This window comes from Stylophora pistillata, chromosome 9 (assembly GCF_964205215.1).
Source record: "Stylophora pistillata chromosome 9, jaStyPist1.2, whole genome shotgun sequence".
NCBI lineage: Eukaryota > Metazoa > Cnidaria > Anthozoa > Scleractinia > Pocilloporidae > Stylophora > Stylophora pistillata.
Window position 1 is genome coordinate 10627419 of NC_142527.1, and position 25282 is coordinate 10652700.

Genomic DNA, 25282 nt, shown 5'->3' on the forward strand with positions numbered 1-25282 from the left:
TAGCAGTGATTGCAACGTTGTTTTTTTGGCGATTAATGTCGCTTTCAGAATAGTATAAGGCTATAGGGAAATCTTTTCGCCAATAACTTTTGGTTGTTAGGAGGATGAAGAGTTTCACGTCACGATCATTAAAAGGGATTTTACATTTCGCCTTATTACTCCTGAGTTCTTTATGCGGCCTTAGTTTGAAGATTTGGTGTAATTCGTGTTTAGTCCCATATCGCCTTCGAAGTTTGCGAGACTCTGAGAATTTTTTGAATAATTTTGTAAAAAGACAGCACCAGATTTTGTCAACCTGATTCATTATCTCCGACCGGTTTGGCGTGATCGCACAGACTTCGTCCAGGAGTTTGAACAGCATAGTGCAAGAATCCTGCATGCACATGACCTTGCGTTTATAATTGAGGCTCACGGATTTGACGTTTAAATATAATCCGTGAGCCTTAAAATAATAAAAAAAAAGTCGCCCAAAAGCCGCCGTGTCATTTCATCCACTGCCTATTGTTTAGAGTGTCATTTTGCTGCACCCGTATGTTCACTTCAGTACAAATTTTGCCACGGAGGGTCACAATTGTTCTGTTAGTGTGCATGATACAACCATGTGTTTAACTGCGAGCGAAAAATTGTAAAAAGTGAAAGGTGTGAACACTTTTTTCAAAACCGTATATAAAATGTATCTACAGCTGTTGAAAACGCTTATGTTTTAGCACTATTTACCTGTAGTTTAAGCAGCAGGGGCTCTAATTAACTCGACTACTCAGAACTTATCTGACACCAACATATCATAACTAATGCTTTTTAAATAACTATGAACAAAGCGAAATTATTTTCTTGAAGGAAATATTTCAATGAAACAGCATACTCCATGCCAAAGGGTGAGGATTAACTTAGAAAGAACAGGCGGAATGATTCTTTTTGTTCTAGTGGGTGTGTGATCCAGTTCAACTTATTCCTTTGATTTAATTTCTGGGATAACGCTATTACAGCACGTCAATAGTGTGAAATACTTAGTATCTTTTAATCTTTAATCTAAATTAACTGCGGACAATTAAAATTTATTGAATTTTTTTTATTTTTGTGTGAACTCAAATGAAGCCGTGTTAAAGCAGATTTGGAATTGCAATCAATTGGGGTTTATCAAGCGGGGTAACCCCGCGATGGACTAGCATCCCATCCAGGGGGGGGGGGAGGGAGAATTACTCCTAGCCGCTTCGTGCAACGGAAAACGGAGTTAAGCGCCGGCCCGATGGGCCACATGGCTCGTAAGTAGGCTTTACCTTTTTACCTGGATACACGTCTGCTTCCTCGTATGTTTGTTGCTATGATGATTCGATGATTCAGTAACCACCAGATATTTCTTCTGCTCGGTTTTTGTAGCAATCACATATCGCCTTCGCTCGAGGTTCATGCCGACCCCAAGCTTTTTCGTGCGTGCTTTAAGAACTAAATTATTTAAAAGAGAAGAGAGACTCTTTGTGCTCCGGTTTCGTAGCCTTTTTTTCCGTCGTATTCTGCTGGATTATTATGGACGTGTTTCTGTTGGCGCGTATTTTCACACATATTCGTTGTTACCCCTTGCCATAAACGATCAACGTCTAAAGCGAAACTAATGATATTCACACTTGAACATGTGACAGGCTTAAGGTGGTTTTGGTTTCTCAAGCAAAAAGAAGCACTTTTTACCAGGTGTTTAAGCTACTCCAAAGTTCAGCCGATAGGTTTACCTTAATGGGCAGACTTGGAAAATCCGCATAGGAGGGTTAACCAACCTATCATGGAAACGTGATCAAGATAAAATAAGAGATAATACAAACAGGTGGGCTACCTCACCTATTTTGGGTTCCCCAGTCTTATGGTAACAATATGTTAAAAGACGCCGTGGCAAAGATTCTATGTCAAGAGGTTTATTTTCGAGCTCTGGCCGGGTTCTTGGGTAAGACACTTTGCTCTCAGAGTGTCCGGGAGTGTTAATGCCTCCATACACTCTCTGCAAAACAAACTGCAAAATGCCACTGGGGGAGGTGCTGGGTGAAATAAACTGCCATTCAAGAGGACTAGCGGTATCCCAAATCACGTTCAGTTGAAGACGCCAGAGATCTTGCTAAAATGAAAAAAAAAAACGAAACCAGGTTAAGCTCGAATAGGACGAACCCCTTGTCCAGTGTTTAGACGCCAATGACGAATTTGCTCACTTTTGAACAAACGGTTGTTTGTTTCACGTGGCGAGGTGAGGAAAACACATGCGATCACAAGAATACAAATTAAAAGAAGCATAAATTAGGTATAACGTCTGTCTCAATACTCCATTTACCATTCTCCGGACAAGTTGTACTTTGGTTTTCTCGACTTCTTGTGTCATATAATCTTTTAATGTCATATTAGCTCATTGTAGTTCTGGCGCTTTTCATTGGAAAAGGGGCAAGTGATTCAATTAAGTCTATTACTGACCAAGGGAGTTCGTCTTCTTCAAAAGCGTGACAAAAAGTGCCTAAAGTCACCTATTATTACTGACAGCAATTGCCAAAAAAGAATGCGATGAATTCATACCAATTTTGTCCATTTCATACTCTTGTATAGGTGCCACGCTTAACCAGGATGCATTCCTTTCTCAATATTTTCTGTATCGCAAAATAGGAAAGCCTACACTTTGCGTACAAGAATATAATTTCTGAGTCGGATATTTCAGCCGTGAATAGTGATTGTATCGTTGAACGATGTGCAGGATAAAGAGAACAATCCGTTTACAGAATGCAGCTGCAGTTTGCTCGCCTTACAAATTTTCTATTTTGTTTTTGGTTTTTTTCTGTCTTTGATTCTGTTCCAAAGACAGAAATTTACCTGTTCCGAAGGAGCGATTTAGTTTCAAGAAATAGACAGGTGAAGCTTTAAAGCTTTAAAGGGCTGGTTGCAATGAACAGATATGACAATTTGTCACTCGCTTACGTGTCAGCAATCGATATCTCAACGACTACTTTCTGCGGCGGCGGGTGTACTTATTTTTCATCGCGCCTAAAGTTATTATTAACAAGAACAAAATCGAGAAGCAACGATCCAACTTACCGATCTCGAAATGAATATGCCAATTGGTATACAAGGAAATAATATACACCTATGGAAGAGATTTGTCTCCTCAACTTGGGAGATAAATGTAGTCAATATGTAAACACAACCTTTGTCTTCACTTCAGCATATCCCAATGGTATAACAAACATCACAGCTATCAGTCGTAGCCTCAAGTATTCTGAGTCAGGGACTTATGGAAAGAATGAGACTAAATTTTGGAGCATTACGGTACCCGATGCTAACGACGGCATTTTTTTTTTTTTTCTTTTTTTCGTTTCTACAGGTACGTTTTTATTTTTACGCCTTTCAATAACATGTCACCTCTGAGGCTAAGAGCTTAAGGCGTGACTTTATTAACTACTGTCGTAACAAACATCTGAATGCGAAAAAACACAAAGTCCAAGGACAACCTCGGAAAAAAAAAGAACCCTTTCATTAGTTCTAAGAAGCACTTGATTCTTAGGGTTCGAAACATGATTTGTGGCGCCGTAAAACGATGATTCAATCATCTATATTCAACCTTATACTTTGCATATTAATAAACAGCATGATCGCTGTAAAAGGAAAAAAATCAAAGCAGGAAGCATTGTAATACACCTCCAGCTTCTTACGTCTACTTCATTTTAAGATACATCAAATAAAGGAGTCATTTCTATAATCAAAGTATTTACGAGAGTGTTATAACGCATGAAGTACCTGGCTTAGCTGCCAGGTTGCATATTACATGTCAGGTTGAAATAAAATTAAGAACAATGTTAATAATCGTAACAGTAATAGTAATCTTAATCAGTCAGCCCATGAGGAGCAAGCTTTCCTGGCACAAACACCGTAAATAAATTCAAATTCATTGAATACTCGCCTAAGTAGGAAGCAAGCTGATTTGCCTTGTTCTACGCAGAAAAAAAAGTGGAAGTTGGGGGGAAAGGGAACAGGTCCAGAGAGTAGCATCATACATTATTTGAACCCAGCTGACAATCAACCACCATACAGGAGAAAGAAAATCAAGAGTATAACAACTTGGTTCTATTAGACTGCAAATGGATCGAGAACTCCCGCAGTACATTTATCTTCACTCTGCTTTCATGTTGCGTTGTTGCTAGATAAAGAACAATGATTTGATTCTTTATTCTTTCTTTTCCCAGCCTGGACATTGAAAGCTGCTCGGCTAGTTGTGAATGTGACTATGTCCAATATAGCCCTTCTGAAAGTAGTTTACAAGAGGCAGATAAACTCTGTGTACGTTACAGTTACAACTTCGTACATGAGTATGTCTTCGGCGTGGCTTAGTTTGATGAATCATGGCAAAATACTGTTTCTGGATCAACTGTCTTCTTTCGCTTTGTGTCGGACGATGCTGCACATTACAAAGTATATAATCTAACCTTCATTGCTGCCTCCGGACAGGGTAAGAAAAACCTCTCCAAACCAACATAACAAGAAGAGAAACAAAAGACCATCCATGACACGAACAAGCAACTAAACACACCATAATGTTTGAATAGATAGCTCTAGAGCTGGCTCCAAAGATCTTTCCCCGGTTGTTCGAATGTTGGATAGCGCTATCCACGGGATAAAACTTTATCCGATGGATAATGCTACGTGTTCTTCAGTCACTTATCTGTCGGATAGCGATTTAATCGTTGGATAGTGTTATCTTTCCTTTGAACAACCAGGCCCTGATGGCATACATTAAACACATTTCGAAGTGAGTCTAGAAAGCTGGGGTGAGTGCATCAGGTCGAGACTTAGTTTAGGGAGAGGTGTAGAGGAACAACTGATTGGCCTTTGTATCCCTTGATCTTAAAATGTCCCATCGCACAGGTTATATTACTCATCAGAAGAAAGGAAAGACCCAACAGAAAAAAGAAAACCACGCTAAAAAACCCTTGCTCCCTTATTTCGTGAAATTCAATGCAGACATTTTACCACCAAGCCTCAACGTGATATATTAGACTGAGTTTTTTTTTACTCACTTTCGAATCAGTTGGATGAGCTAAAGCAAGAGTAAATTAATAATTGGTTATATCAACTAAGTTAAAATTGTAAATTGGCCACCGTAACGAATAAAAAAGCTGACGTTTCGAGCGTTAGCCCTTCGTCAGAGCGAATGGAGAAATTGTTATTGCTCAAATAGTGCTTTACTGCGAAGGATCGTGCACATATACGTTTCATAACCGCAGTTCATACATATGTTTCATATGTTTGTTGTTGTTTGATTTATCATCTACGGGTTTATGTCGAATTAATTTGATGGCCTGCTCCCAGTTGGCTTGTTAGCTCAATTGGTAGAGCGCTGCACTAGTATCGCAGAGGTCAGTGGTTCGAATCCCGTACAGGCCTGAAATTTTTTTCAGGTCTGATTTTCACTATTGCTCAAATAGTGCTTAACTGCGAAGGATCGTGCACATATACGTTTCATAACCGCAGTTCATACATATGTTTCATATGTTTGTTGTTGTATGAATACAACAAGTAACTATGTGAGTCTGTAGGTTTGTAATACACACTAGTGGATAAACCGTTGCCTTCAATTGAAACTTTGATATCTAAAAAGGATAAAGAATTGTCGGAAATTTCCCAAACATTTTTTTGATCAACGTACTGTTAAGGAACCCAAATCTGAAACCCTACTTCGCTTAGCTGAACTAGTACTCACACTTGATTGTTTTTCATTCGGGGACAACCTTTTTCAAACAAACCAACGGCGTAGCCATGGGTACCAAAATGAGACCCAGCTATGCCAATCTTTTCGTAGGTTTTGTTGAACACCAATTTTTTAGCCAATCCACTGACCCCAAACCGGAACTCTACGGTCGCTACATCGACGATTGTATCGGCGCTACCTCCTCTACCAGAGAGGAGCTTACTCAATTCATAACCGCAGTCAATTCTTTTCACCCGGCTCTAAAGTATACCTCTAAAGTATAACTTAAACCACAGCGTGATCTACGTGGACCACTGGTGCGTCTACAGAACTGGTTATCGTATAACTCCAACCATACCGACACTTAAAGATATGTTTTGCATCATTATCCACCTGTGCTTCGTTGAGTGCAAATAATGCACAAAACGAGTACAAATATCTCGCGGTATTTGTACTCCAGACAACCGGTTGGACAGGATTTGTCGCATCGCGCTAGCTATGAATTGAATTGAAGTTACGAAAAAAATGGCAGACAATTTAAATTGTTCTGAAGACGAAGAGTTGGAATGGCTGGCGAATATTGATCCAAGTTTATTAGATTAATCGAACGAAGAAAAGCAGTAAGACGACAATGAAATGTTACCATCTATTGAAGAAAATAGAAATAGCAACACGACAGAGAAAACGAAAACTGACTGGCAATTCCATCGGCATCCCGATTCGCATACATCTGTCCGCAATCCCTGTAAATAAATATTCGCGTAATTCGCCCGCACTGAAATAACAGTTTGGCGTGTTGGATGATAAATCTCTTAATAAACATTTTGTTGTGTAATACCGCTGAGTATCTTTACTCATGATTGTATTTTGACTCGCCCTACGGGCTCGTCAAACTATGACATAACTCGCAAAAATGCTCAGCGATACCACAAAACAAAACGTTTAATAAGATATGTTTTTATTACACAAGAATTTAAAGAACCGTAAGGTCCCAGCGAAGCACAGGTAGGTCAAACAAGAGAGAACTTGGTAGCGGTGTGCTGACAATTTCCCCCTCAGGCAGTAAAATCTAAATTTACTTTGCAGAAGGTAAGGAAAACTTCTTGAATGCATCTGACGGCGAAACCATTACGTTTGGCACACCGAAGGTTGACATCCAGAATTACCCTTCAGATTACAAAGAACAATAGTTCTTCATTGTTCCTGAAGGAAGGCAGGTCCAGATAGACTTTGAAATATTTGACCTTGAGGACAGTGAGGATTACAAAAACGATAATGTTGAGTTTCGTGAGGCATTTATTCCGGCTAGTAATTTTCTTAAGGGCTATTATGGACCAATTCTGATAACCTTCATTATTAAAAACTGGATCATTGGATAATGCAATTCAAGACTTTTTATTGGCTTAGCCATTATGGTATATCAGCCAATATACCATAATCTACAAATATGGTAAGCGTACGCGTCAGCTTAAAATCAAAAGGGAGCTAAAAAATCCAGTTTCTTCTTACAAAATAATAATTTCTTAAGGGCGTTTTTAATAAAACAATTATTCCACTCGCGCTTGTTGGATATGAGATGATTATAGCCAACTCGGCGCTACGCGCCTCGTTGGCTATCTATCATCTCATATCCAACGCGCGTTCGTGGAATAATTGTTAATTATCTTTTTTTTATCCACGTTTATCACCTCTACACTTAAACCACACATTTTTTATCGTTTTATCCCAAGATCTTTGTCTAACCTAAGCAATTATAATTCAGAGGTTTCTTACCGTCTTTAAGCAATTTTCTAGGTGACAGACAAAGCATATTGCGAACTTGAAACACACTGAGGATTTTGTTATATTTATTACGCTATTTTGTCGGTTGAATTTTAAACAATTTTGAATTTTAACAATGCTTATCAAAGGTTATGTTCCGCAGTGACCTTGCTTTAAGTAGGCTTTCGATATGTTGTATATCCAGACCATAAATGGTCGTTTCATAATAAAAGTGGCGCACATTCCAATTTAATCCATGAGGAAGATTCCTCATAAATTCTCAGCCAATCAGTGATGAGAACATTGTCTCAGCTTGACGCGCAGTTTCACCTTACAGACCGGATTTAGGTATTTAAACATTTGTCATCTTGAAATTATGCGCAGTTAGCTCCGATCTATTGCTGTTGTTAAAAGGAGAAACTTCACCATGAATGAGAATGGGAATATATGAGCGACGCTCGATTCTTTCAGCTTTCGCTTTTAGTGGCAAGTTCACGGCTATTTGTCGAAATCATGCAAGGTATCAATTTTGATTTTCTAACATAAAACGTAAACGGATTTTTTTCATGCAGTTGCGGCCAAAGTGAAGCCGAAAATGGCCCTGATTTCTCGCGATTTCGAGTCTCTCAGATATTGTTAAAAAATTACATAACTTTTTTGTTTTCATATCAATCGTTTACTTAAGTATTTTCTCGGTTACAAGGCGCCCGGGTTTTTCAAGCAAATTCTGTCTTTGGCTGGAAAGTTAGTGCTGAAATTGGGGTGCGTCATATCGCCAAGTATTTTTGCGTAACAAAATCTTAAGACCACACTTTTAGCAGAACTTACTGTTAAAAAGACATGAAAAGGACATTAATTGTTGGTCATTGACTTTTTTAGATCTGATGGTTCTAAAAAGAACCGGGGTAGCTCTGAGAAGAGCCGTTGTGGTGGTTCTGAAAGAACCGTTTTTTATACGGCCTCCGTCAAATGACCACGAAACGAATCCCTCGCGAGCAGAGCTATTTGGTCTGCGGTGTAGCGAAGATTGCGTAGAATCCACTCCTTTATAATTATTCCTACAAATTAGAAAGGAACACTGCTTTTAGAACGCTTATCAACTTCCGTAGAAAAGCAGACAAACGAAAATTTGCATATTTGCTTAACAGCACGTGCTCGGTAACATGATATCTATCACAACAAAACAATCGTTCGAACCTCGTTTCAAATTCCTAGAATCGTATTTGTGTCGCTCGCTCAAAAAGTTCCTTATCTGAATAAACAATGTGTAGGTAAAACCTACCTTCTTCGTACATCCAGTTGTTTTTTTTTTTTGCGCACTGAACATTGCATCCTCGGTGGCACGTTGATATTTAGATGTCGAACACCTTTGAATATGACTTTCCGTGGGAGTTTTTCGCCATTTGCTTTTACCGCCAGAACAACCATGAAACGTTCTCAGTCCCATCCATCCTTGTTTCAACTCTCAACCTTTTGGTGCGTCTTACAACCGAGTATTTTCGTGTAATTTTCAGTTTGAGAACTTGGCTTGGCTAAGTTGCTAAGTTTGGGGTGCGTCCTATAACCGAGAGCGCCTGGCAACCGAGTGCGCCTTGCAACCGAGTGCGACTTGCAACCAAGTGCGACTTGCAACCGAGTGCGCCTTGCAACCGAGTGCGACTTGCAACCGAGTGTGCCTTGCAACCGAGTGCGACTTGCAACCGAGTGCGACTTGCAACCGAGTGCGCCTTGCAACCGAGTGCGACTTGCAACCGAGTGCACCTTGCAACCGAGTGCGCCTTGCAACCGAGTGCGACTTGCAACCGAGTGCGACTTGCAACCGAGTGCGCCTTGCAACCGAGTGCGACTTGCAACCGAGAAACTACGGTACATCTCTTACTAGATTTTCTCGTGCTCGCTACCCTAACCCTAACCCTTAACCCTTTTCCAGCAAGCCAGGCAGACATAAGCATACATGGGTGTAAAAACACACACTACTATTGTTATTTGCTTCTTGTTGAAATTAAGAGACAACATTATGTAAGTGTGTACATTGCAAGGCTGTGTGATGTGACACCTAATGCAGCCTTAAACACCCACAATGATTCCCGATTTCCATTGCAGTGAACCGTTCATATAACAACAAATCCCAAAAATCTAGCATTCTGCTCCAAGAGCAACACTGAAAATGTGTCCATCTTTTAAGATCAAAACTTGCTCAAGAAATCAAAATTTTGCATTCAAAACATACCTCAGGGCCAGATCTTGCTGTTCGGCTGGAAAATGCCTTCTCACTTTATCCGCTAGTCCTTGTTCTTCCTTTTGACGAAAGTTGGTGTCGCAAACACAACCTTTGCCTCGTTTGTGACCGAAAAGAATTCTGGGAAATTCCACCACAACTCGAGAAGGCAACACCTCGCATTTCCATTTTAACAAATTATCAGAATCGTGTCGGGCCACCCAGTCCTACCAGCAAAATATCACATCGATCGAGACTTTTGCCACTCAAAACTGGCCCAAAAAGCCTTGGTAGGTCCTGGTGGCCATCCACACGACTTCCGACTTGTGAACTCGCATCCTCGGAGACCCAGGGGCTGTGAGTCGATTTCAAGTTCAGGGCAGAAGAGCCCCTGGGGACATTGTCTTACAAGACTAGTTCCAAACGGTCGCAGTCGTTCTGGCATCTGATCGGTGCTAGAAAATCTAAAGTTGTATGTGGACCAGAGTCAAAAAGTGGACTTTGCGTTTGAAGGTCACAATTTATTGATCACTGGCCAGGCTGGCGTTGGTAAAAGCGAGGTCGTAAAAGCATTTATTGGAAAGGCGAAACGTGCGGGAAAGAAAATCGGTGTGATATGTTCGAGCGGCATTGCTTGTCAAGTGTATGATAGCAGCGTTGCGTCAACTGTTCATTCGTTTTATGGCTTATCCACGGCAGAATTACCTTGGCGACAATTGATTGATCGCTCGGCTGAAAATTCCGTAGTTCGAGACCGAATCAAAGGCCTCGAAATAATTGTGTGGGACGAGGCCAGTATGTCATCCCAGAGGATGTTGTTGAGGTCTAGTACCCCCGCGAGTCATGATTTGCCGACATGACGAGGTTACCAAGCCGATTTCAACGGTCCTTGTGTCGTGATTGAAATGTACGCGGACGTGTACCATCGTTTTATCGCTTCACTGAGGACACAACAAGCCGCCTGGTGCCGATCGCTGGACTGAGATTGTGTGGTTAGAGAATACAAATGAAAGATCAACCTTTGCCCTTGAATTCTGCGGTGGATTTGTGGCCGTGGGTACATTTTAGCTTGGGATTTTATACTTCGTTCGGCAGGCTGTCCGGGCAGAAGTGTTTGGCCTTGTCTTCTCTCTATGTGGTTGAAAACCAGGATTCAAAATAATCGCTTAAATCAAGTGAAACCGTTAAAATAACGACACCAGTAGCAAACAACACACGTATGGAACAAGGTAAGCTATTTTTATTTAATATTTTCACTTTTAACTATCTCTGTGGATATCTTGTAGAAAATCCCATACAAATCCTTATAAATTGTGTTCCTTGTGTGGTTCTCAAAGAGAGCTTGGGCCGCCTGTGGCCAAGCTTGCATGAAAGCATTTTGGGGGTCCAGTCTACATGAAACCACCTATCACCTCTGTTTTCTTTCAGAGGCTTGCCTCTATTCACATTCCAGCTTAATGATGCTGTCCTGAGGGCTTCTGTAGATGGAAAATGGCTCGAAAAACACTTATAAACGCGAGAAAACGAATCGATTTGAACGCATCCAAACACGAGCGGGTGATCTAGGTCACGTGACCCCAAAGTCTGAGCCCACGGTGTCTCGAGATCGCAAATATTGTAAGGGATACTTCATATAACGACGAACAAAGTGAGCTTAAGTTTTGTATGGCTTAATTGTAAGGTTCTTTGCCCGCTGGAAAAGGGTTAAACAACTTACATCAACTGTATTGCTCGCTTTGATTTGAATGAGTTTAAGACCCTCGAGATCCTGAGAAGAATAGAAGCAGAAAATATTAGTTCACATTGAAAAACATGATGCGCTGAAGGTATTATTTGAGTTAAGTACATGTTAAGGAAATAATGACCTGTTTTACCAACCTGAGGAAGACATGTCCCAATAAGCACGTCAAAAGTAAATTTAATTATGCTAAGGGCGTTTGCTTCATCGAGATTCTTCAAACCGCATACAATATAACTATTATGGTGCTGCATAATCTAGTATAAAAAGTAAATTGACGTCTCGTTACACAAAGAAATTACCTAAATGAGCCAATCGACTTAGCCAATCAACCAGACTTCGCGTCGCCTCAGTTCTCGTGTATCCTCTCACGTTCTTCATTTGTTCGCCTTTTTGAGGAAACGCTAGCTATTGTCCTTTGCAATAAAAGAAAAGTATTGAACGCGCAATTTGAAGTACCACGACCATAAACTACGAATCATCGGAAAGGTTATAGGATGCGCTATCTTTTCAAGTTGTTTCTTTGTAGATTGATCTTGTCGTAAATCAACTAATAATACTTTATTAATAATACTTTATAATTTATATTGCGCATAAATCTATATACATATAATCGAAAGCACAAATTTTCCAAACGGAAGAAGTCGCTTTGAAGGAATGAATCGGGTATCAAATCCAATCGTGCCGTTGAAATTTCTGCACAACTTCAGTCATAAAGGGTTCATCTTTAAAATCCTTTCGAGATTTTTTCGGTATTCATATTAGTTGCCTTCTAATTTCAGTCGGCCGCAAATTTCTTATCAAAGTTTTACCGAAACGCGAAGATAAATCACGAGAAACAGAACTTTCCCAGACGGTTTTCTTTATCGTTCTATGAGAAAAATTTCACGGAAATCCGTCAAGTTTTTATGCCACTTTGATTTGTGCCAAGAAGACAATCCCATGACACAATCCCATGAAAAACGAAAAAGGTGTTTTTTATTTTCCAAAGTTTTGAAAAGTTTTCACGTCTTTCGGCTGACCACATGTCAATTTGTGTGTACACTCTGATTACTCCTGAAAATGACGAATTTCAGACATTTCAGCCTTTTCCCTTCAGCGTAAAGGGTGCTTGTTTCACAGGGTGAGGTGAAGAAAACATACGCATAAAAATCATCTATCATTACTCCATAATTAGCGACTGATCATTATCTATCACTAAAAGGGGAGGGGGAAGGCGCGGTGTCGGAAGATTAGGTATATAAAATTCACATACTCCCCCCACAGGGTTCTGTAATATTCTTATGACATGACCAATCAAGTAGCTTTGAAGATCGGAAATTTGAGAATGACTCTTCAGAGTGCAATCCCCTTTCTGACGAAGAAGAAAAATCTATCGTCATTAGTGTCAAGAACGTGACATCAATCTGAAACGAAGATTAAAGTCTGAAATATTAATATCATGAAAAATTCTCATTAAACCACTTCCACCTCTATTAACAAGAGAAAAACGAGGCCAAAGTAATTCAACTAAGCTTGTTTTTCATTAGAATCTAGATATTCTAATATAAGAAAATGAATCGTGTCAATATTTCCGAGAGCAGTGTACGACATTGCGATCATTGAATAGATCGACTATTGCCAAATTCAAAAGACGCCTTGCTGATCAGAGAGAACATTTAAATATTGGTGGTACTCATCTCCCTGAAAGATAATATTTTCTACTAAGTTTCTGTGGTTTAGTCAGGCCTCCATGCCAGTATTTGAAGTATTGGGAATGTGTTTCCCATTACGTTATTTTTTCATAGCTTAGCCATTTATTTAGTCGCAAAGAATCTTCTCAGTCAGAAGGTAATGGAGTAAATGTACGTTAAAAAAATACAATTGATGAGCAAATAGAGTAAAACATACTGATTATAGAAACTCAAAAACGTCTGGCGATTTTCATATTGGCCTGGCCTTTAACCTCAAACCAATACTGAAGTTTCCAATTGAATAAAAATCACAAGCATTAAGGCACCTTATCGTTTAGAAACAGTCGAGAGTATTCTTCCCAACTTATTCGCTGCAGTGGTTGTAAGCAGCACGGTCGGAAAGCGATCCGCTACAATTTCCTTCCATGTTGCACGCTACTGAACAGGTAACTCATTTCCTTAGATTTTTCATACCACTGCTAAAAGCGACCTTGGGCAAACCACGACATCGACGGCAACGAGGACTTAAATGAAACAAAAGATCTAAAGGGCAGAACACTAGCCGGCATTTTATGTGCGTTTTAAAACTCTGTTCTTTTCTTAGCTGTCTTCTGTAAAACAACTTGAACATGAAGTCGGCCAAATTTGCGTCTTCTAAGAACAGAAATCGCGACGACACTCAACACTGCTTGTGCTTAAATTGAGGTGCGTCGCCGTAAGAGACGGTAAACACATGCAGCACTGAAATTCCAGCTAATAATAATAATAATAATAATAATATATCGATTTCGACCTCTGGGGCCAAGTTACGCAAGCAGATTTGAAAGAAGTATTATCATTAGTGTTGTACCGCGCTTTGCCTTCTCAACAACACCGAACAGCATCCACTAAAAATAACACACAACTGGCATAGTACACTGACTCCAGAAAGTACCATATTTTAGCAAACTAAACCAATTCAAGGCGTTTGCTTCTTTTGGACCTCAATTAAGACCTATTGGTGCTCGAATCTAGCGGCTGATGAGCAGTGAAAAACTTAAACTCTGTAAAACTTTCTACGGAGTTGTTAATCAGAATGAAAAATGATTATAATGTTTTGCTTACCAGAGAAAAGATACGCTTTCAGGCAGACTACTCATCAAGAAACGAGCAATACAGTTGATGTACATAGTATGTTTCCCTTCATTAAATGTACCTCACTTCAAGCACTGACACGATTAACCACGAAGTCATGAACAAATTTCAAAAGAAACCTCGTAGAGGTTTGTAGAAATACGGTAGAAATAGAATTGAGATAAAGGCTAGTCAAGAACATTTTACTGGGTTTATAATACATTATATTACCTTGCAAAATTTGTCCGACACGTTCTCCGAGAAGTTCATGGCAAACAACTTGAGAAGCCTCGTTAGTGTGAATACAGGTTTCATTTTCCTATATCTTTTGCCATTTGTGGAGTGACTTTCTAGAATACTCCAGAATGCGCCGTTGTTTACCTCATTATGCTTGGTCATGTGCTCATTCATAATGATACTGATCTAAAAATAGAAGATGATGCAATCATATAGAATGTTTTAGACTGTTAAGCTTGTCTATATGAGCGAAGATCATTAAAGCTCACCAAGGCTGAGATTCACTTCTAACCTAGGGCGATTGTCTAAGGACAATAAAATAAATGCTACGTGTGCAGATCCAAACAACTTAAATTACGCGCGATTTTTAAAGCTCCATTGTAACCCACTGACCTAGGCCTGTTACCATGACCCTTTGAGATGCCACTAATTTTTATAAGGAAAGGTAAGAGGATCGCTGTTATTTTACAAACTGTGCAGCGGGCATTTTTCAAAATATACTCAATGAATCCTGATCTTTTACTGTTTTAGACAAAAGGAACTTTACCATACGCGTTAAAGAATGGAGGTATTTAATTCCCACCAATTGGTTACAGCTGCTTCTGTCATAGGTAAGTTGTCCATCCATCATGTATTAAAACATTCGCATTCTACCAAAGAGCGACGCAACTGTATCACTTCCCTCGCTTCAAGTCAGGTTGACTTTGATTTTCATTTCATTCATCTTTATTTTGTAAATATTTGTGTTACTGTGAAAAGGATCGCTGGTAGATTTCCCTTTGCGAACGCCCTGTGAGATAATCCTGCTCAACCTTGCCAGGCCGCAAGCATGATATTTGAAGTGAACGATATCGTTTTGGCTCGTAATGTTTTGATAAGCTGAATCTTGAAAGTGAAAGCCCATGAAAGTCTATCGTCTGTTGAAATCAGTGCATAAAGGAGTGCTTCGTTTTTAGACAGTCACACGGTAAGGGCTCAGCCGAGGAATTTCGACCTAAGGGCCTTAGGGCGGCTATTATATAGACCTCATAATTGTAAACTTTCCATCAACTGAGGAAAGAACTTTCAGTTTCGAATTTATTTGTGTTTCATCCTCAGTCTTATTTCATCTCGTTTTTTTCCACTTTATTTATTCTCTTGCGGTCAAAGTCTTGACTTGTCCCAATCCATTCTCGCCAAAATAAAATCATGTCCCATTATTTTCGCGATATCCTTACTTCTTCGTTAAGAAGTCACAAATAAACCAGGCTATTTAACAATTATTCCACAAGCGCGCGTTGGATATGAGATGATAGATAGCCAACGAGGCGCGTAGCGCCGAGTTGGCTATAATCATCTCATATCCAACAAGCGCGGGTGGAATAATTGTTTTATTTAAAAAAAAAAAAAACACCCCCAAGATATTAGACAAATCTTCTTGACTTTATTTTGTAAGAAGAAACCGAATGTTACAATGTACGGATATTAGATTATGGTATATTGGCTCATACTACCATAATGGCTAAGGCAATAAAATGTCTTAAATTGCATTATTCAATGATCCAGTTTTTAATAAATAGCTATATCTTGCCTTTTTTTCAGTCTAGTGGCTAATAAATTTTCTCTTGGTTCAGTTTTATTACTATTCTTTGGCAAAGGACAGTGTGATTCAAGTAAGTTTCAAACTCATAAATCAAGTATAATATACAAATCAGTGTAAATCTATTCAGCTCTCAATATAGTTCTTGTTGATTCCAATATCAACGGTTTTGTACTCAACGCGTTAAACAACTGTAATTAATACATACCACATAGGCGAATAGTGCTTTTCGCGCAAACTGATTGGCTATTACGGAAGTAAATAGAAACTACTAATCATTTATAAAAGAAAAAACAGTCTTCAAACTATATCGTCTGGGATCAAACGATCTTCACAAGTTTCACGCACTAATCGCAAGTCCAAAGTTCAAGCAAAAGTTAGTCTACAACTCAAGCATGCACAACTTGACGTCATTTAATACTGAAAGGACCTTCAGTATTTGATAAATTTAAATACTTGAGATGTTCCATTCAAAAAAAAAATTGCCTGCACGTGTAATTTCTATCTACATTAGATTTAAAAAAAAATTAGGTCTAAAATTCTTGTAAGGTTATGACCTCAAAACCAAATTTTATTCGCTTGATAGGCTAGCATGTATGTAAAGGGTTCCGCTGAAGAAATTCCAATTCGTTCACACCACTGAGGTTCGAGTCTGTGAAATTGTCTTACTTATTCGAAAATTGAAATGCACTTCAGGCTATTAGTGCCTACTCAGCAAGATTGACGAAGATTAACGCACCATGAGTTCCTTAAATTTGGGTGAGAAATGAAATCCACATTTGAACCCGGCTACACTTTCTCTTTATAATAGTTTGTCCCGATGGAGTAACAAACATCACAGCGTCCAGTGGTGAGCTTGTATACCCTCAGTCAGGTACTTATGGCAAGAATGAGACCAAATGTTGGCGGATTGAAGTTCCAGACACTTATGACTACATCGTACATCGTTTTCCCTGGTACGTTTGCTATGTCTGAACCCTTCAGTAACATACAAACTCTCCGCTTCAGACTTTATTTCGATTTCGTTTCATGCTGCTGTTAATCATTATCGTAATGGACGTCTACATCCAGAGACAAACAAATTCATTAAATCATTCTATAACAACTCTTATCATATAGCTAGCAGTGCCCGTTGGCAATATGAAGCGAATCTTCTGTTCTGACTGGCTACTCGAGTAAGCAAAGTAAGCCATCTTGCCCGCTTGGGATTCCCGACTTTGATCACACGCAAAGAAAAAACTGCATAAAGTGGACGTTTAGACAATGTCGGCAAGCAAGGAGTCGCAAAAAGCAGAATAAGACAGTCTAAAAAAAGAAAACATCAACAACTCTCATGTATTTATTGTGCTACGATAAACATTTCACTTTCTTTTCCTACTTTGTTGCATATTTTGTCCTCTTTTCTTGAGCTCCCTCGACGAGTTCGTCCAGCGCACGACAGGCAAAACGCTCAAATTCTTCTTTCTTTTTCTTTTTTTTTTCTTTTTTTCCATATGGTTCGGAGGGGAGGGGGAAAGAGATATCTAAATTCCAAATCAAAAACTGGCGAGTTTTCTTCCATTGCCATAAATTGTTATTTGTGCTTGAAATTATTTTGCGAGTATTGCGAAAGTTTTGTGTTTGAAGATTTTGAAAGCAAAACTCGTGATGTCGCAATGACGTTTACTTGCTCTCATCTGAACTGACCACTTAACCATGAGAGCGCACATACCATCCTAATTACATTGTATAGTGCTATTGGTATTTCATTTTGATCCGACGATAATGACTGATAATAATGCTGATAATGATTATTGTTGCAATTACAATCAATCCTTTAATAACGGGACTTTCAGGCCCAACACGGTCAGGCAAAGGATAAAAACAATGTGAAAAAATGAGTTCAGAGTCATTAAAAAATAGATTATCGTCTCCAGTAGATTAATCTTCACTTTGTCTTTAAGTTTGGTAAGAACCGAAGGCCAATGATAACGGTTTGTGGTATTTATCACAGGTTTGACGTGGAAAGGTGCTCCGATTGTAAGTGCGACTATCTTCAAATAGCATCTTCCTACAGTCATTTACTCCAGTCGAAGAAATCATGTGGACGACATAGTTACAACTTTTTGTATAGATATGCCTGGAAAGCTCCACAGTACACCGAGGTTTCTGGATCGACGATCTACCTTCGTTTCGTGTCGGATGGTACTGTACATTACACAGGATTTAACTTCACCTTCATAGCCGAATCCGTGAGAGGTGGGTAACAACTATAAAAACAACCAAACATGGAAACCAACAAAGGGCATCAATCAAAAAAGGAAGCAGGAAAAAACACAAAATGTTTTAATATTGATAATAACAATGTCAATGGCTTTATTGGTTCCGTCCACTTATTGTTTTTCAGAAACAATTACAATGAGATGTCTATATTTATAAACAAATGCAATTAAGTACTCATGATAAAGAATACCATATATAAAAGAAGGTTTAAATATATCGACGAATTAAACTATGCATCATAAAACTTGCATTGAAATCACCACTTGTCTTTCTTAAAAACTTGAGGAAACCACCTAAAGGAACCCATAAAGGTTATATCCCACATGGTCTTTGGTAGACTGTCCCACAGAGAACTGCCCCTGTATCTAAACGATCGCAGTGCTGTTGTTGTTCTACAGGGAGGCAAATTAATCAGGGTTAATCAGGAGATTTTGTGAACAGCTCCAAGTAGCAATCCTTTGCAGGTCTTGGATCTTTTGCGCCTTAGCCACCCTGTCTCTTGGACTCGAATCGAAACCATACAGTTACGAAAACGTTAAACAGCGCCGGTCCCAAAATCGACCCTCGAAGCAAGAGAGAGCAACACATTTTACGAACTTAGATGTAAAACTGTAAAACTGTAAAAGAAATTCGAAACTTTGACAACTGACCGCCTAATACAGTAAATGGCTTGAACCCGGGGGTAACATGTGAAGGTGTAGTCTGATCGTCCGGGTGAGTGTAGTCCTGAGAAGGACTGTTGTCGGTGGTAGTGACTGACGTTTCGACAACCTGTGCGGAAGTCATCATCAGAGTCAAGTGAATGATTGTTGTCAGTAGAATGTTCTTATTCCAGTTCGTGTGAAATGATCGGTTGGTTTTGCCGTGATGTTATTGGCTGTAAGACTCAAGTGACGTAAGTCGGTCGTGATTGGTCTGTTTCGATCTGTCGGTAAAGTTAGGTCGTTCTTTTTCGGTCGTTTGTGATGTTTATGTCGTGAATGAGTCGTTTGTATGGGGCGGGTAGTTGTTGACATCTGTTTAGGGGAGTCTGTTCCAAGTTAGTAAACCAGCTTTCCAGAGTCAGTCGTTGAAAATAGTCAGTGCTGTAGGTTAGGCATTGCACAGAGTCCCAGTCAATGTTGTGGTTGGTAAGTCGATGGTGTTCAGCAATGTGATTGCTGACATCACCTTTCCTCGTCGCCCGTCTGTGTTCAGTCAGTCTTGTTGTGAGGTTTCTGCCAGTCTCACCGATGTAGGAGGCTTGGCAGTCGGAACAATTGATCTTATAAATCGTTCCCTGTCTGTTCCTCGGTTCGTCTTTGTCTTTAACGTTGGTTAGTAACTGACGTAGTGTGGAGATGGGTTTGTGGGCGACGCGGATATTGAAGGGTAGTAAGATGCGCGTGATGTTTTCAGACATGCCTTTTATGTACGGTATGGTTGCTGTAGTCGTAGGGGTTGCGGTGTCGTTTGTTTTGGTAGTGGTGGTGGGTCGGTGAGTGTTGCGTCGGATGAAGTCGTTGTTGTAGTTGTTCTTCGTAAAAACACGGTGAAGGTATTTGTTCTCGTCGGATAAGCTGTCTGTCGAGTCACATACTAGTTGTGCGGGTCGTGTCAAAGCCACAACTATCAGAACTCTAACAACTACAACAACGACTTCATCCGACGAAAGCCTCCTACATCGGTGAGACTGGCAGAAACCTCACAACAAGACTGACTGAACACAGATGGGCGACGAGGAAAGGTGATGTCAGCAATCACATTGCTGAACACCATCGACTTACCAACCACAACATTGACTGGGACTCTGTGCAATGCCTAACCTACAGCACTGACTATTTTCAACGACTGACTCTGGAAAGCTGGTTTACTAACTTGGAACAGACTCCCCTAAACAGATGTCAACAACTACCCGCCCCATACAAACGACTCATTCACGACATAAACATCACAAACGACCGAAAAAGAACGACCTAACTTTACCGACAGATCGAAACAGACCAATCACGACCGACTTACGTCACTTGAGTCTTACAGCCAATAATATCACGGCAAAACCAACCGATCATTTCACACGAACTGGAATAAGAACATTCTACTGACAACAATCATTCACTTGACTCTGATGATGACTTCCGCACAGGTTGTCGAAACGTCAGTCACTACCACCGACAACAGTCCTTCTCAGGACTACACTCACCCGGACGATCAGACTACACCTTCACATGACCGCCTAATGCAGGGTGACTGCTTAATACGGTGCTGCTTAAAACGGGTTCTCCTGTATTACACAATGCGTTGTCTTGTTCGTTTATGTAGAGAGAGTATTTTTGCGGTATGCTTATAATTTTCTTGCAAACACAGTGTGAAATTCTACGGGCTTAGTACTAATTTCGTTTCGAGAAAAAGCTGGTGTTCTTGGGCTTCCTTTAATTTTTCACTTCACCCGCGTGCATTTTTGCATCACTCGAAATACCACGAAAGGACTCTTGAAATTTACCGTCAGTAATTTGTTTATGGTGTATTGTGCAATCGACCTTTCTCGTAAGTGACAAGAAGTAAATGAATTCCTCTAATTTTGTCTGAAGCTAACTAGTAATGAAGACTAAAAGGATACCAAGTTTAGGCTTCAGTTCCCTTTAACGTCGACCTAGTTTTTCTCTGACTTATTTCCAAACAAAAAAAGTGGATCTTTAGCAAACTTACACCCGATCAGTCGGAACTTTGAACATTGCAGCTATAGTGCAAACGGAGCAACATGAACTAAAGCAAGATGAGAGGAAACCGATTGGGAGAAAATGTTATTTTCATCAAATATATGTTAATTGTTTGCTTTTTATTGCCTACATCAACGACCTTCCACTACATGTGAGTTCTGCTGAAATTGATCTCTATGCCGATGACACGACATTGATTTCTGCTGCTCATTATGAAAATGCTGATAACTTACAAAGTTCACCGACCACAGCGATCTCCGAGGTCAACCAATGGGAAACAGCCAATAAACTTCCTCTCAATGAGAACAAGACAAAAGTGCTTACCTTCACTGGTAAGCGACTCCGTCTCAACCAGAATTGAACATGATCTCGAGGTTCTTATTAATGGAAAGCAACTTGAAAATGTGCAATTTGCAAAACTTTTGAGACTGGAGATAGATCAGGAATTAACATTTATTCCTCATATTGATAAATTATGCAAGAAATTATCGCAGAGAATAGGCATTTTGAAGAAGATCAGAAACTGCTTACCACTAAAACATCGCCTTCTATTTTATAATGCTATGATAAGGCCAGTAATGGATTATTTAAATGTTGTTTGGTCCAGCTGTGACAAACATTGGCTCAACCGTGTCTTAAAGCTGCAGAAAAGGGCTGCTAGGATTATTTTAGACGCTGATTCTCGAGCCTCCTCTGTAAAGTTATTTAACAAACTTAAATGACTACCTTTTTATGAACAGGCCAAGATAGCAAAATGCTTCATTGTATATAGACGGTTATAGGGAAATGTACCTGCTTACTCAAAAACTTTGCTGAAACTTTCTAGTAAAACTCACTCACGAGAAACCAGATATGCAAATTTTAATGTAGCTTGTCCGATCGTCAAACTTCAAAAGGAAGAAGGAAGAACTTTTACAGCGACAGCATGTAAAACGTGGAACACCCTGCCACTATCAACTCGAAAACTGGCCACCTTAAGTAGTTTTAAAACATCACTCTGGAAGAGCATTTTCAATGACCAACAGGTTTTAAATCATTTTATTCTGCAATTTTCATGGCTCATTTTTATGTAGTTAAGCTATAGTTTTTAATATCTCTAATATTGTAGTTGTAATTTTAGTGCTAGGAGGGTCACTGGTTTATTAGTATTCTTTACTATTTTAGTGCTACCCTCATTAAATAAGGCCTTTACTTACTTACTTACTACTAATGCTCTTGACAACTTTTATTGTCTTCGTTTATTTTTTATTTAGTAAAAGACTGCTTTCATTTAACAGGAGGTGACATAAACTATCTGAATGCATCTGAAGATGACACCATTGAGTTTGGCACACCAAAAGTTGACATTGAGAACTACCCTTCAAGTTACGCAGAACAATGGTTTTTAATTGTTTCTGAGGGACGGAAAGTCCAGATAATCTTCGACACATTTGAACTAGAGGACAGTGAGGATTGTAAAAATGATTATGTTGAGTTCCGTGAAGCACTCATCTATTTTTATGCACTATATGGCCATTTTGGTCCAATTCTGACCAATCGTTTGTGTGGAGGTACAAAACCGAACTCGATACTAAGTCAAGGGAACATAGTTTGGGTTCAGTTCAAAAGCAACGGAAACTCTACCACTGTGTACAAGGGATTCAAGGCTTCCTTTAAAGCAGGTGTGTTTTGACAAGAAAATATATTAACTTTGTCTTTGATGACAAGGTATAGAAGTTTTTTTTTTAATTTTTTCCGTCGTAAGGTAAAATTTTAAAAATTTTCCGGAGTTGATAATCAGCTAGGTGCTTTTTCGCTTGCTACAACTGCAACACGAAAGTGTTTTTTTGTTTCATTGTTGTTGCTTTTTAGTGACAATTAAACTGTTCTCTTTTTATTCAACAAGCCATGCAAATTAATGACTCATAAATTTTCCTCAAATCTATATTTTTTACTACACCAGGACAGGGAGGATTATCGGTCAGCTGTCCATTTATCCGCCTGTTATTCTTAGCTGTGATCATGCACGCGTCCAGGAACAACTTGTCCTAGTCCTCTCTAGTCTGTCCAAAAGAAGTCTCCTGTTCGGTGAAAGTTTGAGTCCCTTTCACCTAGCTTAACGCTGTTATGAATTGATAACTTTTTAATGTCGAGAACAAAGAGAGGCATTTTATGACTGTAGTTTTGTTCTTGTAAAGAAATCTTACATAATTAATAATGACTGCGGCCTCTATTCAATTCAAAAGACCCTCAATTTTTACACCTTAGTTTAGGCCACCTACCCAACCAGGCCAAGCAAGGAGTTTTCCTCTACCACCTCCCCTCCCTCTCTTTTCCTTCCCCACTACCTGCTCCCAGGATTTAAGCCTGCTCCGTTTCTTTTCAAGTTGAGAAAGCCCAAAATTTCCATGATGACCTCAAAAAGGTACCTAGAGACACCTTTGATGTGAAATAGCCCGACGACTATAGTTGGTTCTGAGACTTGAATACAAATACTCAGAAACAGTTTTGAGAAACTCTCTCAAAACTGTTTCTGAGTATTTGTATGTTTATTGTATATTTAATGTATATGTAATGTATAATTAATTTTATCAAAAACTGGATCATTGGATAATGCAATTCAAGACTTCTTATTGGCTAAGCCATTACGGTATATGAGCCAATATACCATAGCCAAATATCTTACAAAATAAAGTCAAGAAGATTTTGTAATATCTTGGAAGCGTTTTTTTTTTGATAAAAAATTATTCCACTCGCGCTTGTTGGATATGAGACGATTATAGCCAACTCGACGCTACGTGCCTCGTTGGCTATCTATCGTCTCATATCCAACGCACGCTCGTGGAATAATTGTTAAGTATGTTTATTGTATATTTAATGAACAGGAAAAGAAGGAAGTGGGTAAATGATTTACCCACTTCTTTCTTTTCCTGTACATTAACTCCGCATAAATCAGATCGTGTTCTGAGTTTTTGTCGACTGGATGGCTCAGGGTGCGGAATGAGAGAGAACCTTACTATATTGTTGAGCGCGACTGAGTATATATCCACATAAATACATAACCGGTCGCAATGGCGATCGGTTGTGTATTTTCGTCGTCTTGGCTTTTGCTGACCCGTTTGATCTTTCTGACATCCTCTGGACGACAAAATGATTTTCGTAGTTTTTCCACTGACTCGGTTTATCTGCCTACGAAGTTTGGCTCTCCTGTGGTTAATTTTTCGCTGAATTTTCATCACTCCTCTTCGAGGAATCATGTCCGCCATCTTGCCTTTGCTACACGTAGGAAAAGATATCTAAACTTGCGGGTGAGCTACTATGCAAATTCCGACAGCAGTTTCCAGCAAACTCGTCTTTTCAAAAGCGGCGACGTTTCTCTCAACCCTGGTCCGATTTCTCATAAATGCTCAATCTGTAGACGAACCGTGGCTCGAAACCATCGAGCTATAAGCTACGACTCGTGCTCTCTATGGTGCCATATAAACTGTGGAAGTGTATATCCCCGCCAATATAAACTGATGCAACAAGCCGGTAATATCTGTTGGACTTGTCCTCGCTGCCTTCTATCCACGTTACCTTTTGCCGACGTCAGTGACACTGAGCTTGTGATCACTTCTCCACAATAAATTCCGCACAGACCACCGCAACTATGGCCCAGCTTCTTCATTCTTCTTCTAGCGCCAGCCTTCCAAAGCCCACATCTGGATCAGGAAGGCTTCGTTGCTTACTCACAAATGCTCGATCGCTGAAAAACAAATTGCTGGATTTTCAAGCTGCAGTTTATAGTGCTGACCTGGATATCATCGCTGTTACTGAAACATGGCTAAACTCATGTATTCTTGACCATGAAATCCTTCCCTCAGGTTACCAGCTACACAGGAAAGATCGTCAGGATCGTCAAGGGGGAGGAATTCTGTTTGCATCACGGAATGATTTTGTGGTAGTCAGAAGATACGATCTGGAAACTGATTGTGAGCTAATGTGGAATGAACTGCAAACTGCCTCCGGTCTTAAGCTCTTGTTTGGTGTCTTCTACCGTCCCCCAAATACTGGTATAGAATACATGCTTCTCCTTCAAGAATCTTGCTCCCGTATTAACAACTTGACTTTCAATAAGATTTTCCTCGTTGGAGATTTTAATCTGCCGAACTTTGACTGGATAAATCAGATACCCCTCCTCACTGATCAACTTTACCTGAAGACCTACGAAATCATAAACGACCTATTCCTCACTCAAGTAATTACTTCTGCCACTCGTGGTAAAAATATTCTGGACTTGGTTTTGACTTCTACGCCTGACGTAGTTACTGATCTGT

The 25282-nt window shown here is 39.6% G+C and overlaps 2 protein-coding genes and 1 long non-coding RNA gene across 3 annotated transcripts in view; 2 read left to right on the forward strand and 1 right to left on the reverse strand.

Moving 5' to 3' along the window:
• Positions 1–1109: 1109 nt before the first annotated feature.
• Positions 1110–14580, reverse strand: LOC148723245 (uncharacterized). The gene is made up of 4 exons (XR_015991761.1): positions 14442–14580; positions 11404–11454; positions 9699–10817; positions 1110–2101 (listed from the first exon to the last, which is right to left on the reverse strand). It is a non-coding gene; the product is annotated as an uncharacterized LOC148723245 (long non-coding RNA).
• LOC111342083 (bone morphogenetic protein 1-like) lies at positions 13269–23667 on the forward strand. The gene is made up of 7 exons (XM_088733378.1): positions 13269–13543; positions 14979–15058; positions 16061–16099; positions 16838–16982; positions 18020–18264; positions 22265–22648; positions 22930–23667. The coding sequence occupies exons 2-7, from the start codon at positions 15010–15012 to the stop codon at positions 23016–23018; spliced, it is 951 nt and encodes a 316-aa protein (XP_088589504.1). The 5' UTR covers positions 13269–13543; positions 14979–15009; the 3' UTR covers positions 23019–23667.
• A 791-nt stretch (positions 23668–24458) lies between these two features.
• LOC148723246 (uncharacterized) overlaps positions 24459–25282 on the forward strand; it is a 2049-nt gene continuing 1225 nt past the window's right edge. Inside the window, exon 1 of the mRNA XM_088733674.1 lies at positions 24459–25282. This exon is cut by the window's right edge and continues 1225 nt beyond it. Within this exon, the coding sequence (XP_088589800.1) occupies positions 24616–25282 (667 nt within the window). The 5' untranslated portion in view covers positions 24459–24615.